This window comes from Tinamus guttatus, unplaced genomic scaffold (assembly GCF_059628265.1).
Source record: "Tinamus guttatus ecotype Peru unplaced genomic scaffold, ASM5962826v1 Tinamus_guttatus_pri_ptg000188l, whole genome shotgun sequence".
Classification (NCBI taxonomy): Eukaryota; Metazoa; Chordata; class Aves; order Tinamiformes; family Tinamidae; genus Tinamus; species Tinamus guttatus.
In genome coordinates this window covers 487,865-506,457 of record NW_028288722.1, presented here as the reverse complement: position 1 = coordinate 506,457, position 18,593 = coordinate 487,865, and the positions used below count along the sequence as shown (strand labels likewise).

General features: G+C 45.3%; 1 protein-coding gene across 2 annotated transcripts; it reads left to right on the top strand.

The window, feature by feature from the left end:
• The first annotated feature begins 3,664 nt into the window (after window positions 1–3,664).
• On the top strand, window positions 3,665–11,282 carry CYBC1 (cytochrome b-245 chaperone 1). Of its 2 annotated transcripts, XM_088523465.1 has the most exons (7): window positions 3,665–3,704; window positions 4,996–5,125; window positions 6,299–6,340; window positions 7,696–7,769; window positions 8,215–8,311; window positions 9,405–9,549; window positions 11,003–11,282. In XM_088523465.1, exons 2-7 carry the CDS (start codon window positions 5,035–5,037, stop codon window positions 11,130–11,132), a joined length of 579 nt encoding a protein of 192 aa, XP_088379591.1. In that variant the 5' UTR covers window positions 3,665–3,704; window positions 4,996–5,034; the 3' UTR covers window positions 11,133–11,282. The 2 variants fall into 2 exon arrangements, with proteins under 2 accessions (XP_088379591.1, XP_088379592.1); XM_088523466.1 differs by lacking the exons at window positions 3,665–3,704; window positions 6,299–6,340 and having other exon boundaries at window positions 4,976–5,125.
• The last annotated feature ends 7,311 nt before the right edge of the window (window positions 11,283–18,593 follow it).

Below are 18,593 nucleotides of genomic sequence, written 5' to 3'. Positions count from 1 at the left end.
TTCTCTGGAGATCTTCAAAACTCGCTTGGACGCAGTCCTGTGCCACGTGCTCTAGGTGACCCTGCGTGTGCAGGGGGTTGGACTAGATGATCTCTAGAGGTCCCTTCCAACCTTAAGGATTCTGTGATTCTATGAAACAGAAATGACGCTGCAGCACGAGACATGCGGGTAGTCCTGGCTGCAGGAGTTCATGACACAGGAGCCAAACACTTCTCTAGCCTCGACTGCCTGGGACGGACAACACAACCCAGAGCAGCAAACGCTTGTTGAGTTTATCGGTGTAATTACAGTCGTGTCCCTAAAGATAAGGCCAGGGCAGACTGTACAGATAAGGGTGTTTCTTTGTGCTACGTGCACCCCTACACACAGACTATAGGTGGAAGTTATGCTTGCAGCCAAGGATGCAGGAACTCTTCATATGGGTATCTTAATGAAAGAAACACAAACACTGTTTTTCATATACATATTTATGTACATATATAAAAGCTAATATTCTTGTACACACACCCTGGGAAAACTAGCTCTAATTCTTGCTTGAGGTCAAAACTGCAATAATTATAACCATGATTCCTTGTGCGTCTGCTTTCTTCTCTCAAAATACTTTCATATTCGCACTGAGCATATTAATCCATGTTTTTTAAGGCACTGCAGTCGCTAAAGCAATCTCTATGCAACCTAAGACTCCACGTTTTGTACAAACTTACCAGAATGCAGCACTAGCTGACATTCATTGCTTTCTGCTCCTTTGGGTGAACATTTTCAGGCTAAAAATCTGCCTTAGTCTTGGAACTTATTTCACATTTACAGAAAGCCCATTGTTGTGTTGTTGTTGATTACAGTGGTGGCAAAGATGCAAGTTTGAAATTAAAAAGTGTTGAGGTTTGCACTTTAAAGCATGGCAGCCTGCTGGTTCACACTTTGGCGACTGTGCTTACTTACGACATTTATTATTCAAACCTGATAAAGTGATCTTTCACAATGTATGGCAAACAAAGTTTTAGATAGGTTTATCTCTCTGCACATTTTAAAATACATTCCATCCTATTTTTATTAGTCACAGTGCAAAACATATAGGTACATAAAGATTGAAACATGTACAGAACACTGAACCATGTGAAAACATCTGAAGTGCACTCACCCAGTCCTCTGGTTTAGGAATACACGGACTGAATTAATTTCAATTTAAAAATTCAAGTAATAGAACAAAAAGAGGAGGAAAAAAAAAAAGGCAAGCGAGGAATGAATGTTTTCAGTGCCAGCAGTAAAAGTCTACCTGTGTGATCACTAGATAATCAGACGCCCTTTTTATTTGATTGCCAGGTGTAATTTCTGTTTTCCATGATCTCTTTATGACTTTTCCATTGAGCTTTGTTATCAGTTGCCATCATCACAGCTAAAAAAAAGAAAGCACCATCCAGTCCTTATCTGTGCCTGGGGAAGTAACAGTAGCTATCTGTGCTGGACTGCAAAGCTACTTCTGAAGAAATTCACTATTTATAGCACTTAAGAGTGTTATCTTGCCTTTTTTTATGACCCCTATTGCTCTGTTTAACATCTATACCTGCACCTAAAGTGTTCATACCACGAGTGAAATGGAAAACTAAGTCTTTCTCTATGGGGAAAAGAAAAGAAATTCTGTAACCCATTTTAAAAAGCTTTAAAGATTTTGTCTCAGTCCTGCAAAGATGATAAGCTACAAATTCTGTCAAGCTGTCAGAATTGGTCAGTAAGTCTTAGTAACAAACTAGAAAACGTGCCCCATTAAAGTAGTAGAGGCTCTATAAATAATGTCCCCAGGGAGATCAGTGGGGCACTGTGCACAGCTCAATGGTGGGGTGGCCTTATTTACATGTGGGACCCTAAAGCCACCGCAGCCCTGTCATAGCCTGTTGTTTGGGTGACTCTTTCCAAACAATTGCTTGAAATCAAACATAGTAGAAATGTCACCCAGTCTTCTTAACAAGGTTACACATTAACTGCACTGCAATAAAGATTTATTATTATTATTATTGAGAAATAAATTTACAAATAAGCAATTGATTTTTTCTATATGTTTCTTCTGAGAAATAGCTTTTGTTTCCGTGGTATTTTGGAATTTGTGCTGTTCTAAAGAACATGTTCAGGCTTTTAAAATACATTTCTTCTTGCCTTTTGCATTGTTAGGGATAACACCACTTACCTATTTCAAAGTTATGTAGTAAAAAATCAGGGATTATTGCAAAAAATAATTTAATTATAGTCATACCAGGTATCATGTGGTGGCCTTTGCAGAACTGAAGGTGCTCGCGGTCGCTAATATTCCTGGCTGATACTAACGTAAGAACAAAACAGACCCTAATTTGTCTGCTACATGGTGAATATTGAGTGAAGGGCACAGGGAAGTATCTTATGTTTCACTGCTCTAGATGCACAAAACCTTTTTCTGTCTTGTGTTGTTCTAAGTAGTTCAAACATGTGGTTTCCAGACTTTTTTTTTTTTTAAATAAAATCTGACTGACCAAAGCTCATAGAAACACTAGTTCCTTCTCAAAGTCAGCTGCTTATTTGAGGGCACTTCCCCTTTTCTCCTCAGTGCCCAGCTCGTGATTCACAAACATCTCACCTCCTCACAGCCCTTTGCACAACCACGTGCCCTGGCGTGGTGGTGATTTTCTGCAATTAGCCAGATAATTCCATAACGTGGGGGCTGAACTTCCTTCTTCAAATAATTCACGTTGGGCTGCTTGGAAAAATACGAGTCAGTCAGTGCCGACCAGCAGCGACATTTCAGGAACATACGCACAAACTTCCAGCCAGGCAACCGGCCCGAGCAGATGCTTGTGAGTGTCTGGGTTCTTTTGAAGAAAAGAACAAAGAAATTAAAAAAACAAACAAACAAAACCCAAAACAAAAACCAAGCAAAAACTAGAATTTGGGCGTGTCATTTAGCATGCTTCTGAATAGCAGAGAGGACGGAGCATCTCTCATAAAGTGCACACATTGGTTTATATAAAGGGAACTCCAGAAGCTAAGCTAGAGAACAATATGTGCACTTTATCCATTTTATCTCCAATATTACACGAGCAGACACCCTAATGAATTAAACAGAAATAGTTTTCTCATGTGTTTACCTGAACTCAGAGGATTTCTCCACGTGTGGTCACTATCCCCAGGAGGAAAGGGCACTCAGCAGCTTACCTGATTCAGAAACTCTCCTCCTCAAACAGATTTCGCAGCCCACGCCCAAGCCTTTGGGTGACAAACGATTCCCCGAATCACGACATCACGGTGTTAACGTTAGAGCGATAACCGTCCCGCCCGGCGCCGCCGCTCTCGGGACGCCGCCAGCCGCCGGGCCCAGCTCCAGCGGCGCCCGCGCATCCCGCCTGTCCCCGCAGAGCTCGGGCTCCCTCACGCCGCCACACGGGCTCTCCAACCCCTTTCCGCAGCGCTAAACCCGCGCTCGGCCGGGGCAGGAGCACCCCCGGCCTAGGCGCCGCCGTGGCCGCAGGTGCAGCCGCCATCTCGGGTGAGGCCGCGCCGTTCCGCTCCCGCAGCGCCCGCGGGGCAGCGCCGCTCCCCGCCGATGCCCTCCTTGAAATGGCGGCCGGAGCCGCCGCCCCGCCCGCCCCCCGGGCGCGTCCTCGCGGCCGCTGGGCGCCGCGGGGTTCCCGGAAGAGGCGCGGCCCCGCGGCCCATTCAAAGCGGCTCCGCGCGCCGGGCAGGTAGCGCGGCGGGGGGGACGGGGCGGCAGCGGTGGCGGCTCCGCGCGCGGGCGGCTCCGGGCCCCTTCCCCGCGCCCCGGCCGGCTGGGCCCCTTCAGGCCCCGGGGTGGTGCTGGGGCCGCCGCCCGCGCGTTCCCCGGCCCTGGCGCGGCCGTGCCCGGTCCTCGCGGGGCGGGAGCGGCCCTGCGCGCGGCTCCCGGCGCGGAGGGAGCGCCCCGCGCCCCTCGGCTCTGCGGCCGCTGCCCCAGGCCCGGCGCCTCGGGCTGCCGGTGCCGCCCATGAAGGCCAACCCCGCCCTCCCCTGTCGCCATAAATCTGCCCCAGGAAAACGCTGGCGTCCCCGCGCTCCCAAAGGCAGGCTTAGCGCGTCCTGTGTACTGCTAAGAAGCTACTTCTGTGCGTTTATTTATTTAATTATGTAATGCTCTGAGGCGCCTATCTTGCGAGCACCTGTGGCAGTGCGACATTAGCCTCCAGCGCCCCAAGTCAAGGGGACAGCAGCGTCCGCAGGGCGGGCCTGGCCCGGCCAAGGTGCCGATGGAGACGTGTGCCGGAGGGTTCCGCTCGCTGCGGCGCTGCCGGGGCTGGCCTGGCCCTGCGGCTGTCACCCCGGAGTCACGGCAGGACTCTGCGGGTCTGGAGGAGCCGGACGGCGTCCTGGGCATCCGCGGACTGGCCTCGCTCCTCAGCCTTCTCTGGGGTGCGCTGCTGAGGAACTCTGGCATCAATGTGTCTGTGCTTGATTTACGTTAAATTCGGGCTAAATCTCTTCTATGAAACTGGGAAAAAATCCCCTGGAGCTTTGTGCAGAGCTTCCGGAGTGTCAGGTAGCATCTAAGATCTGCAAGACAAGTGAAAAGGGGCTGAGAATCGCACACTTTTGTTCTGTTGGAAGCAGAATGTGCCTGGGGCTGCTAAACTCTAAGATTTTATTTTTATTTTTATTTTTATTTTTATTTTTATTTTTATTTTTATTTTTATTTTTATTTTATTTTATTTTTATTTTAAGCCCTGTCGAGTGGTGCTGTTCTTCTGGCAGTCTGTAGCGGGGGTACCTGCTTAATGATCCTGGGGGCAGAGGAGCTGGCTTCACACCTGTGGCTTGGTGTGGGCAGGGCTGTGTGTTTTATTCGATTTTTCCTAAGACCACCACCTGTACTGGACAATTTTGAAGTCTATATTAAGATTTGATTAATTATGACAAAAGTCATTACAAAAGCTAGGAATAGAGAAAACTGGAATCAACAATAACTTTAAATGTGTATTCTTATTTATTTTATTTTTTTTTTAGTTCAGCAAGATTTTCAGTCTGGGCTATTGGGAGCTTCTTATGAAGATGTACATGTTGGTTGAACACCGCACAAACCTTCTCCTCCACCTGAAGAGGTCACCTGGCATCAGATCTTGGTCTCTGTTTGTTGGTAAGACCATGATTATTGCTAGCTTTAAGAGGATTGGTTCCAGAATAAGCTCCTGAGAGAGCCTCTAACAAGAGGTGCCTATGTCTGATGCAGAGAAACAGGTTCCTTTGAGGATGGGGACTCATCATAACTTGAACATGGCCCCTGAAAGAGTCAGAACTCTCCTCCTCGGTGTGGTCATTTCAGCTGTAGGACTGATAATTTTTAGTCTGATCTGTAAAGCCTCAGAGACTCATAGATTGAGGTTTCTTTGGGACTCTTGAAAGATGACGAAGAAAATTAAGTATATGTCATATAGCTGCATGAACGTGTGAAGTATGCAAAGGGCGTACTGGCATCGGAAAATCTCCAAGTTTTCAAAAATTGAAACATTTAGAAAGCCACTGCCCTGAAGCAGCTGTGGAGATAGATCTCTCGTGTGTCCGACAATGAGCTTTGAAGAGTGTAAGTGTATATGTGAAATAGGAAGTCAGACAGACCTGTTCTGAAAGGTGCTAACCGTACTGCCTCTGCAGAAGAAAGAACTGAAGTGGTGTTTGTTAGGACCACCCTGAGTGAGCTTGTAGGAAAAATACTGCATATTCTGCTTCTCGGTGGAGTAGGTGACATGACAATAGCATGGCAATGTTATGGCTGCTTTTGGTGACATAGTCTTATCAAACTGTCAGCGATGGAGAGGTCACCCTGCGGCACCAGGCCCCCTTCCACGGCTTCCTCTTGAGTGGCAGAAAGCCCGTGGCAGCTTCTGATGCAGTTTTATTGCAGCAATTTCCTTTAAGTTCCACAGAGCAGCTTGGGGAAGAATGATCTTGGTAGTCTTTGTTACCACCCTTGAAGTTGAGGCTTGAGAGGAAGGATGGCATAATGATTGCACGGGAGGGAGCAGGAGTTGCTCAAAACCTTTGTTCCATGTTCTGTCACTGCCTTTTATTTCTGACCTCCACCCTTGTACTTTTTTTTTTTTTTTCCTGCAGAATGGGAGATTTCTTATTATATGAAAGAGGCAGCCAGCCATTTTTCTCTGAAGTCAGGATGATCAAAGTTGGAATCAAATTTGTTTCTTCTCTTTTCCAGAAGTAACGGACTTCTGAATATTCACATGTGTTTCATAAAGGAATTTGGAGTGGTTTGAGTTGCCTGTTTTCATCCTAATTTTCTCCCCTTTTATTCTAGGAATAGCCTCTATAGGTTTGGCTGCTGCTTATTATAGTGCAGGTAATGGCCTATCATTTTCTGAATAATTACTTGTTCTTGCTGGGATGGCTTCTGTGTGCAGCTGACTCCTTTCTGCAGCCTGTGTCTAGCATTGCATCACCTGTATAAAAGTGCCTCTCACACCCTGTGGCCCAAATACTTGAATTCAATGACAACTGCAGCCTGTATAAGAGTTACCTGTGCTTTAATTCTCTAGTCCTTATTCAGCTTCCCTTTCCATTTGCAGGAGTACTTTTAAGGCCAATATTCAGTGCTCTGTGGCATTTTGCACTTTCCATGTGTTTTTATAAATGTCCTTAGCTGGTTCTCATGGCCCTCCTGGGAACACCTATGTCTGTCACCATAATTACGATTGCTTTGCCTTCGATGAACCTGCTCTGGTTCTCTTAAAATGTTAAACCATCACTGGCAAAAATTACTCATAAAAACATCTTTGAGGAACAGAGAGCTGATACTGCTCCTCTTTCGCAAAACTGAGCAGCTGGCACCAAGTGGCAGCTGTCCTTCCCTCTCAATGGATGGGATTTTTTTTCCAGGCCATTTTGCAATTTTCCTGTGTCTTGTTGTGCCTCAAATCCCAAAGCTTAATACCATGTAAGGTTAAGCTATCATTTGAAGCAATATATTTTTATTTTAAGAGCAGCATCCAATGAAAGATGCTCGAGACAAGCGGTGTATCAGCAGATGTGTTGTTGCTTTTTAGGACGTTGTTGCAAAGATGTCTCAATGCTGAGCCTTGTTCTGCTCTGCTCTGCCTAGAAGACTGCGTAAGCAAATTACTTTGTCCAGTCTCCTGTACCATTGGTTAAGAGAGACTGTCCTGTGTAAACATTTCCAGGATGTAAAATATGAATGTTTGTTTGTCAACAGGGCCAAATGTTTCTTTTTTGGAGAAAGGTGTTTGTTTTGGTGACTTGCTTTCCATTGTCCCTCACCCTTTTCTCCTGCTGCAGAAGTATTTCGTGGTGGATGGTAGGTTGAGGGCATGTTTTCCAGATGCCTTTTAAGATGCCTTTGCTTTTTAGGGAAGAAAGGAGGATGTGTAATGGTGTTTTAATATGCTTATAATTAAACATGCTTATAATTGTGTGTGGTTTGGAGACCCATGTATATGGAATCTGAAAAATAAGTATTTTCCCTTTTTTCGAAGCTATAAAAGCACAGGAAAATAGCTTGAATTACAATTATAGACAAAATGTTGTGTCAGAGAAACCAGTTTTTCTTTTTGTTGCCTTAAGAGGGAATATGTAGCTTTTGAAAATAACTGCTTGAATATGAAAAAATGAGAATGCTCCCCCCCGCCCAAGAAAAACAAAAACCCAAACCCTCTCACCTTTTGCATTTGCATTATTCAGACAGCTTGGCCTGGAAACTCTTCTATATGGCTGGATGTCTCTTTGTGGCAGTGCAGAATCTGGAGCAGTGGGAGGTAAGATGCTCAGCTTGGGGAAAGGGCAGCCCTGTTGTGCTACTGACCTCGGTGGTTATTAAGATAAGCACCCACACGTGTGGCTTCCTGTTCTCACCACTGCCCCGGGTTATTTTATATCTCGTGTAAGCCTGTCCCGTGCAGCACGAAACCGGCATCTTGGAGGGGCTGGTTAGGGGAAGGTCAGTGTTCAGGGCTTGTTCCAGGCTTTTTTATTGCATCAAGAGTGAAACAAGCTTTAACTTGTGTCTAAGGAGATAAGGTAAAGCCTCTGTTAAAGTGAACAGCTTTCACTCTCCAGTAATAGGAGAGGAATGTCTCTAATTGAAATAGTTGATTGTTTTGTGTTATCATCAGGATTATTTTCATGTATTATTGACTTATTTTGTCTTTTGAAGCATGCAGTTGATGGTGTTTAAAAAAGACTTTTTTTAAAATTTTACAGGAAGCTATATTTGATAAGAACAAGGGAACCATCTGCCTAAAAACATTCAGTCTTTACAAAAAAATACTGACCTTCTCAAAAGGAGGCCACGAGCAAGGTGAGAAAGCAATGCACGTAACAGCAACCCTGTGTGCTGGGAAGGCAGAAGAATTGCTTGCTTAGGTGCCCATTTGCTAAGATGTTCTGCACTCGGATCAGTCACATCCATTTTCACTTGCTTCACTCCCAGGCAGCAGCTTGGGCATCATCTGCTTTGCACGACCCCAGTGTCCTTTCAGCCTGTGCTGCTGAGTGAATCGTGTTCACAGGGAGCCTTTGTTCAGAGCTGCCCTCCAGCTGGTGAGCCTGCGGCCCGCACAGGGACGCGACGTCAAGCCTTCCTGCGCGCTTTTCCTTTGACCTTCCTGAGATTCCCGTCTGCCCCCTTCTCCGGGCCGTCAAAGCCCCTCTCAGTGAGGGAACCTGAACCAAAAGCTCCATTCCTGAATGGAACTTACCCCTTCACCCAGTGCAGTTGCTGTCTCAAGTTCTAGAAAAGATGAGGTGAAGGAGGGAAATGAAGACCCAAACTATCTTTTTCGTGGCCTGATTGTTGCTGTTGTGGAGAGGTGCAGTCTGATTTTTGACGTTGAACAAAGTCCTGAAAAGTACAAGAGTGGATTGTCCACCTTGCTACACAGGGCTGTTTTTCATAACCTTTTGCATTACAAATCAAAAGCAGGGAAACTGGGTCAAGGTTTCCTTATGCTTGAGAAGAGGGTGTGGTATATTCCCGATCCCGGAGTCTGTGTTGGAGAGAGCTGCTTGCAATAAGCCTATTTCTAAAACACACCCCATGGTGCACTGTTACAAACCTTGCACAGCTGCAGTTCTAAATCACCAAGTGACTCTCTGGTTGCTGTTTTGCCTTCTGCGTTATGTTCTTTACTAATCTGTCGGGTTTGTTCATCTCCAAGATAGCTTTAGCTTTAGTTTTAAGCATTGATATAAAATTATATTATGCTCCAGAAAAAAGTGCACCAGTAGAATGCTTGTGTAAGGTTTAAAAAATGAGTCCTCTTGATTGTTCCACAAATAAAGCACATTAAATGCTAATGTCCATTGAAGACAACATGGTTGGGAGGCAGGGATAGTGCTGAGGACTTGCTCTACCGCTCACGATGTCTCCTCTGCTTCGTGTCTGTTCCCAGTTGTGGCTCTGCTGCACGAGGTGCGAGATGTGAATGTGGAAGAGGAGCCTGTGCGCTACTTTGGGAAGGGCTACCTGGTCGTGCTGCGATTTATCACTGGCTTTTCACACCCGCTGACTCAGAGTGCAGTGCTGGGCTGCAGGAGGTGCTGTGAGGACTTTTTTTTTTTTTTTTAATTGTGATATGTAGGGTAGGAAATAACGATCATATACGAGTCAGTAATTGCCAATTATTGGGAGAATAATCTTAGCTCCATTTCTCCTCTTGCTGATATAACTCCTTGTGTTATTCTGTTTATCTTTTTAATCTCTCATGCGTGCATCTCTCATGCACTGTGTTTGTGCCTAACCCAGTTTTCATCAGGAGACTGATACTTAGAGATCTAAGACTCCTTTAAACCAGCATTTGCTCTAATTCAGTTGCAATCATAGAATCTCAGAATAATTATAGTTGGAAACTACCTTCAAGATCATCGAGTCCAACTGTAAACCCTTCCACCCCATCCTGCTAAACTGTCCCCCCGAGCGCCTCACCTGCACGGTTCTTAACACTGCCAGGGACGGGGACTCCACCGCTGCCCTGGCAGCCTGTGCCACCGCAGTGGTTCTTATTTTTGCTATTACTGACTTTGAGTTGCATTTTAAAGATGTAACTAGCCTCTGAGTGGTAGTCAGTCTGAGTCAAAAAGTGAACACATGAAATGACAATATGCTGAGCACCCACAGGGTACCAACTCTGGGCACTGCAGCAGCTGCTGGAACGCCGTGGAGGATTTGAGAGCAAAACTCCATGTTAAATGAGGGCTGAGCAGAGCAGGAAGGGGGTTACAAACACAGTGGCAATAGCAGCCCTTGTTCTTAAGCACCTCTAGGCAGAGCTAGATGTCTCCTTTCAGACCTAGGTCCATGATCTGACTGCCCTTAGCCAGTCCTCAACACCTCCCTAATGGGAGTTTCCACACCAGTTGGGCTGCAAACTAAGTGGCTCCAAACAAACGGAGCTGCTGGCCAAAGATATGTTCCTGAACAACGTTAATAGAATATCCATGTGTCTGAGGGTGTTTTCCCTGACGTCCTCAGGTGTGTTTCTGTGAGCAGCTCTCAAGGAAGGACGCGCTGCAGAAGAGAACGTAGTGACAAGCTGCAGGGGAAGGGACTGTTGTCACCTGAGTCTTCAGCCAGGAGAGCTGATCAGAGCGTCTGTCCCTGCACGGAGAGTCCCAGCGATTGCAGCCCTGGCTGCTTTGGGGCTGGAGCTGCAGGAACCTCGTCTGCTGTTGGTGGCTTCACCCGCTCAGCTGTGCAGTGCAGACAGGGCCAATTCCATTCTGTTTTGCAAAAGCTATCAGTTAGTTGAGATTTATTTTATTTTTTAAGTACTGATGATAAAAAGGGCAGGTCACATAAGGAACTTTGCACAAGAGACTGTTAGAAAAAGATTCCATCTTGTTCTGTTAGGAATGTAATTGCGTGACTTGACATACCTTTGCTTAGTGCCTTGGCCCTTCAAACAAATGTATTCACAAGGAATATAGTTTGCCTGTTTTTGTCCTGTCAGCACAACACCACTAATTCTTACATTGTTTATTCCTTCCACAGTGATGTGGAAGCAATTGCCAAACTCATCACCAGTTTTCTGGAGCTGGACAGAGTAGAGAGCCAACACGAGCTCTCTCAGAGCAGCGAAACTGAGGCAAGCGATGCTGATGAGCCAGGGGATAATTATTAACAGTCATCGTCAACTGAAGAAAGTGGAAGCCTTCACACATATAGAAAACATACTGCTTGCCTTCAGAAGAAAAATCCCTCGTCATCTTGTGCATTTTCTCTATATATGTCTTTACATCAGGAAGAACCTGTCTTGAGGCACCTCTTTGTGTTGAACTGCCTCAGACGTCCATGCACCCCCTCCACTCCAAACGTGGCCTTCGTAGTCCAGAGTCAACTCTGATTTGCTCCTCTGCCTTAGCACGTGGCTGTGGACAGTGCTGACCTCTGAACTTCGTCAGCTCATCTGGGAGACACTTCAGCACTGAATGGCTTCCAAGTCATCTATTGCTTTCCCATCGATGAGGTGGAGATGCACATTGAAACTTCCAGCTATTGCAAGCATCCGCTGCAGGTACCGTATGTGAAATGTACAAGAGCTGAACTTGTAACTTGCAATGCAATGCTTTTTTTTTTTTTTTTTCCTTCTTTGAAATAATATAAATGAATGAATTTAGTGCTACCTTGGTTTTAAGCAGTTTAATATATGCAATAAGGTGACGCAAGATAATGGCACCTTTGTGATATTCTTTACTACTGACTTGCCATTAGAGACCATTGGAAATCAAAGTTTGAAAGTGACTGTCAGGAAATTTCAGTATCAGGTTGGTCAATCCATTCTGTGCTCTTATTTCTCCTGGGCTTTCCAAGGAGCCATAAATAATAAATGAAAAATGAACATCTGCATCATTGAGCAGCTTTGACACGTTCTGTTTCAGTCCTGCCCTGCTCAGCTTCTGGGCATAGGCTACCCCGAAACGGAACAGCCTCAGTCTGCACGTGAACATTTACCATGTTAACGGTCTGTTTAGACCTCAATGTGTTTAGTATTTCCTGATGTAGATGATACTGAAGTGATAAATAGAAATTTCTTATTTGTTAAGATAGCTGGGATAGTTCCAATGTCGGACTCGTGTCCAGGTATTACTCCAGATGCGTGTAGCATCCTCCATTCCACCCTACGGTTTTACAAACAATTAAAAATAATACATTTTTTTCCAAGACAAATATAGTTTAAATAAGTAAAACTACCTCTGTTAGTCAGTACGTTTTGTCTAGAACTAAAACTTCATCATTCCTTTATCCAAGATATCAACCAGATGCTTTCTTCTTAGTAGCAAGGATATTTAGAGGAAGGACACAGTATGGATATTCAAGGTACTCAGAAATTCCGAGACCAAGGATTTGACCATAAATCAATAAAACACAAATAAAACTCCTTGCTCTTGGTCTTGGCTCTACCTGTCTGTTTCTGTATTTCCACGAAAACTAACACCACATGGAAGCTACAGACTGTGGTGTGGTTTTCCCATTAAAAAAAAAATGCCCTTTTGACCTTACCCTACATTGCTCCATCCTCCCTTTTTCTGCTGAGCTTCTTTGTGTGCATCCAACTTGCTGTACGTTCCTGATTCGTTAGTAATGTCCATACTTCTGATATATGGTTAAATACAATCGTAAAAAGACTGAAACAGAAATGTAAATAAGATTCATAATTGTGAGAAAGTGAAGTGACCTGTGCTAAGATGCAACATAGTCTGAAATCCTTTCTATGGAATAAGTGAATTGATGTCAAAGGTAGGATCAGCTCCCCTGGGATAGTACACAGTGCCTCTCACCCTGTCAAGACATAGCAGATTTTCCACTGGTGATGGGTGGGAACGCACCATGTGTGCAAGAGAATATTTGAAATCAGCCTTGCACTTAGACCAGCAGGTGCAATCCTCTCTCGTACTGTCCCATTTTGCACCTGGGGGCTCTGTGGCCATAAAAACTAGAATTAGTTCAAGTGAGAACCTGAGTTCTGTGGAAGGAGCTTGTATGAGGGTGCCAGCAGCCTCAAGGTGGGCACAGAACTGCGTGGAACCGGCACTTGGGTGCCCCACGTGCAGCTGTATCCCAGTTCCACGCCGTTTCTCCTGACCCAGGTTTTGAGCTTTCTGCCTTAGCCTGTTGTTGTCTCCTGTAGTTGGAGTCTAGTGTTCTACAGCAACCACATGTGTGAAAAATGACCCTGCGGGTGTCTGCAGGCTCCTCGGTGCTCTGATGCAGAAAGAAGGATCTGTGTTCGAAAGAGCTCTTAGCTTCTGTTCCTACCTCTTTCCATTCAGCCTCTTTCAGGTCCTCTTTTCTTGTCCCTTTTCACTGTTTTGCTCAAGGTATTTTTGAGCAGTGATGTTTTTCCCCACTTCCTTTAGGCCTAGCATACGAAAATGCCCAGGAAATGTAGTCTTTGGGGCACCTGATGTAGAGTGGCTTGCACTAAAATGAATGATGAATAACAGACTAGTTTTGGCTAAGAAATTAGGTATTTTTAGAAAGATATTTGCTTAGCTCTTCACCTCTTGGGCTGTCTAATAACCTAAGTGTGGACAGCTGCAGTTGTTTGTATGACTTGAAATATGAATATGACTTGAAAACCTTTACAACCAACCTCAAAACAAATCTTCCATTATGGCTTTTACAACTGTATCATGAGTATCATTTGGCAACATTCAATCAACTTCATAAACCTCTGGGCACATGAGAAGTTATTTACACATATGTGATGATGGTTTTAGTTCTCATACTGAAAAGAAGTTAGACCGAATATTGTGTAAGAGAAGAAAGCTGCATAATCTAAGCCATAATGCAAGGTTCTCTTGTTTCCCAAAATGAAATGTTTCAGTAACTCACATCAACTGTGTAAATCTCAAGGTAAACCAAAGTATTTATACCATATAGCTGAGATCTGACTTCCGTGCTGTATTTATGAAGCTACATAGATGCTGAAACTCAAGCTGACTTATGTACTAAGTGATGAGCACTAGTTCTGACACTGTAGTGGATTGCTCAGAAGCAAAAAGACTTCTGGAAAAGTTTGTTTAGAAATTACTTTTCTACTTTTATTGCAAGTAGAATTTTAGAAATGCCTTATATTATTTTTTAAAAAAAGACTATCAATAAAATCCACGTTGACAGCTTCTTCTGTGTCATTGTATGCTCTTTTTTATACTTAGTTCTTGTTAAAGTGTATACAAGTCCTGATGCTCGTCTAAACTACCCCTGGGTGCAGACCTATTTCGTGAACAAGTTATTGGGGGTGAGGCCAGAAGGAAGGGAGCCCAAACACCAACCTCTTGCTGACTTCCCTTTCCCTCTTCTGCAGAAGTCAGAGTTGTCTTGTTTTCATTTGAGCTACTGACTCATCACTAGCAAATATCCTTAAAGCATTTTTCCTACTTTCAACTAAACTGATAAGCCACATGCAAAACAAGCACAAGTTTCAGAAAGATACTATGTTTTGAATATCAAAGGATTTAGTTTATTTTACCATAATAAATCTAAAAGAGCTTGTTTAGTTCAAGGTATGCAAACTATTTACTCCCAAGGTATGTGATTTTAAAATATACACAGCAATCTTTTTTTTAAAATTACAAATCTGCACAGGGAGTTAGCTTTTTCATATAACAGCAGTTAAATTTTTGTCTTATTCTGCACTTCTTGTACTTTGAGTAGTACTGAAAAAAGTATGTTAAAAGATACTATTTTTAAAAAAGTCCCTAGGAGTACTTCTTAAACAGGCTTTCAACAAAGCAAGACAGACAAAACAGACGAGACTTATTTACCCTTGCACTGATTGTCTGAATGGTACTGCTATACATTATTAAGAGTTCAGCATAAAAGCAGAATGAAACTTAGCATTTTTCCTTGAAATTCAGTACATTTTAGATTTGCTTCAAAGATAGAAGAAGCTGTAGCTCCTGTCAGATTTTTGCTTAGCTAAATCACCCTTAAGTCTGTTGGACGGTGCTTTTCTGTGGGCATGAAACTCTGCTTGGCTTAAGCTTAGCGAACCAGGAAGATGACCAGCGTGGGAAGGCAGATCTTCCTTAAAGTCCTCTTGACTCTTGGCAACGCTCCTTTTCTGGAGCTCCGTCACGCAGCGACTGTGCTGGAGCCCATCCTCACTGCTGTACCTGCCCTAATGCAGCGAGCAGCCATGCAGCAATTCTGTCTTTTTAAAGACATTTGAGCAAGGATGTTCATCTCCCCCTCTGAAGCTAATCAAAGGTGGGTTTAGGAGCGGTTTATAGATTTCAAAATTGGAAGAGGTCTGATCTGGAACAAGTCCACTGCTATGTTGTTGGGGCCTTAGTAAGAATATATAGGAAAGTGGAGTTTGTGGGGACCTGGACCGACGCCTAGCAACTGAACACCTGGAAGAGAACCAATCAGCTGGGAGCCTGTAGCCAATGAGTGCTGCTCCTCAGCGCATGCCCACCTGCACCGGTATAAAGCCCTGCTACAGACAACAGCAGGGAGGAGTTGACCTCACTTTGTGTGGAGGTGTTGTTTGCTCCGGCTTGTGGAGAGGGCCCTGGCACTTGGCGCGAGAGTGACCCTCGACATCTGGTGACCCCGACGTGATCGTGCGAGAACGTGAGGGATCTTACTGGAGAAAAGCGGATTGTGACCACGACCTGGTGAGTCAGAATGGGAATTGGCGCATCTAGAGTGGAAGTTGCTGCAACAGCAATGGAACATGATACTGTTGAACGCTTCGTAAGGCTTGCTCAAAAAACTAAGATTGAGGTCTCGAAAACCGAGTTAACCGATTTGTTGCTATTTTGTAAGAAGAGAAAAATCATAGAAGAAGCCTCCCAGGCATGTAAATTTGAATCATGGGAGCGAGTAGGAAAAGAACTATGGGACGGTGTACAATTAGGCTCGGAGGAAGCGTGGCGCCTCACAAAGACATTTCGTCTAATATGGCCTATGTTTGAGCGGTTAGTCGCTATTGCGTTTTGGGAAGCGCTCCATGGAGAAGAAGAGGAAAACGGGTCTGAAAGTTCTGAATGTACTAACAATACTGAGCCAATTCAGTGTAAGAAAATAGGTAATAAGAGAAAGGTAACCTCACCTAAACAGGCATGTCCGGTAACTTTGGCCGAACAAGAAGTATGGGGGGGAGTGGATGAGTATCTCCCCCCATGGGAGGGGGAGGAGCGACCACCTCCCACAGCACCCGAATGGGAAAAGCGACCACCTCCCACAGCGCCCGAATGGGAAAAGCGACCAACCCCCACAGCGCCCGAAATGGAAGTGGACCCAGTTAAAGTACCGATCCCAGATGGATCGGACGATGATAATGCCGTGGTTCAAAAAATGCGACAAGAACTTCGGGGACAGGCAGAGAGAATGACAGAATTATTAGAACAAATGCGGCTATTAGACTGTGGGTCCAAGGCCAGAGATGTGAAGGCAGCATATAAGGCTGCCCATAGGGCTATAGTCGAAGGGTTGGAAAATGTAGACAAACAATTGGAGCAGTGGGAGGCACGAAAAGATGCTCCTAAGATTCAAAAGAAAGCAGCTGGAGGAAGTGACCCAGCTGAAGAAGGATTGTTGCCGGAGCTCCCAGCCACTGCAGGTGGAAGTAATGATGAGGAAATGCCACCTGTTGATCCAACATTTAATGCGGGAGCACGGTATAAAGGACTCATAGAGAATGCTCAGTTACAAGGAGAATTTGTATTAACACCACTAGCAGCTCCTGTAGTAACAGGAGCCCAGGGCCCCAGGTGGGAACCTCTCGATTGGAAATTTGTTCAAGGCATACAAAAAACAGTAATGCAGTATGGGCACGACAATAAGTTGGTGAGAAATCAGGTCTCCGCTCTGTTTAAATATTCCCATATGGTACCTGCGGATAGCAGAGCGATAATGGAGCTCCTGCTTTCCTCTACCGCTTACATGCTTTGGTTAGCAAAATGGCAGGAAAGATTAGAGGAAAAACAGTTGGAGAATCTAAATCGCAGTATGGATGATCCATTAAGGGTTGCCACCCTGGATCAACTGATGGGCAATGGGAGTTACCGGGCAACCGAGGCCCAGGCAGCGCTCCACCCCAGGATACTACAGCAATCAAAAAATGCAGCGCTAGCCACTTTTCTTGCACTACCACAAATAGGAACGCCACAGTTACCATACACAAAAATAACACAAAAGCCGAATGAGTCTTTTTTCAACTTTGTTGATCGACTGAAGGAAGCCTTGGATATGGCACCTAATGTGCCTGCGGAAATGAAAGCAATATTGGCAAAGGATCTAGCAGTTCAGAACGCAAACCAAACTTGCAAGCAACTGTTAGCTACTTTGCCACCAGGAGCTTCAATTGTCCAAATGATAGAGACCTGTGCCCGAGCGGCATTGATGGAGGAAGAACAAAAAGCAAAAATACATGGTGCGGCTTTGGCCGCAGCAATTAAAGGAGAAAGAATGTCTAGAAGGGAAGACAAGAGATTTCATGGGACATGTTTCCTATGTGGTCGATTAGGACACATGAGGAGGAAGTGTCCCAACAGATTCAGGATGGAAGGTATAGCCCCGAGAGGATTTAATGGGACCTGTACGAGATGTCAAAGGTTCGGGCATAAGGCAGCGGAGTGCCGATCACGGTTCCGCAAGAACGGCACGCCAATACAGGGAAACGGGAGCCGCCGCGTTGTGAGGGACGCGGCGAACAAGTATCCCCAGACAATGGCTGCCTCTGTGAACTCTCCGCCGCAACCCGCGGAAGCACAGGAGTCAACCTCTCTGTGGCAAGATCCACAGTGATTAGAGACTGACGTGCACATATTAGAATTGATGTGCACTGGTCCCCTGGGGAGGAGCTGAGAGCCAGCGACACGCCCCCCCCCCAACCGCCACCCTCTTCTCCTTCTCCCGCCCCCCCAAGCTGCAGTGTCGCCGGGAGCAGGCCAGGGCGGGCGGACGAACCGGACAGAGTAATGAGCAGCGGACGGAAGGGCAAATTTGTGGTCCTCTCAGAGGTGGCAGTGAAGTGCAACTTTAGCACGGGAAAATGAGTGAGCTTGACCAGTTATGCCAGGAGGCCGAGCAACTGAAAAACCAAATCAGGGATGCTAGGAAAGCATGTGCTAACGCCACCTTGGCTCAGATCACAGCCAACATTGACCCCGTGGGGAGAATTCAAATGCATACTAGAAGAACACTCTGGGGACACTTGGCTAAAATTTACGCAATGCACTGGGGGACTGATTCCAGGCTTCTAGTCAGTGCCTCCCAGGATGGCAAGCTTATAATCTGGGACAGCTATGTCTCCTCCTAGCTGGTTATGATGACTTCAATTGCAATGTCTGGGATGCACTGAAAGCTGATAGAGCAGGTGTCCTTGCCGGTCATGATAACTGTGTCAGTTGCTTAGGTGTGACTGATGATGGAATGGCAGTGGCAACAGGATCGTGGGACAGCTTCCTCAAGGTCTGGAACTGAAAAGAGCGGCAGACTCCGTGACTGGAAGAACTTTCCAGCGGTTGAAAACTAAAAATGATAGCATATCCAGTCTGACCATACTAACTTGGACCCCCATCCTCCCCAGCTCCAAAGGGCAAGATTTTTTCCTTCTCCTGTTGCTGAA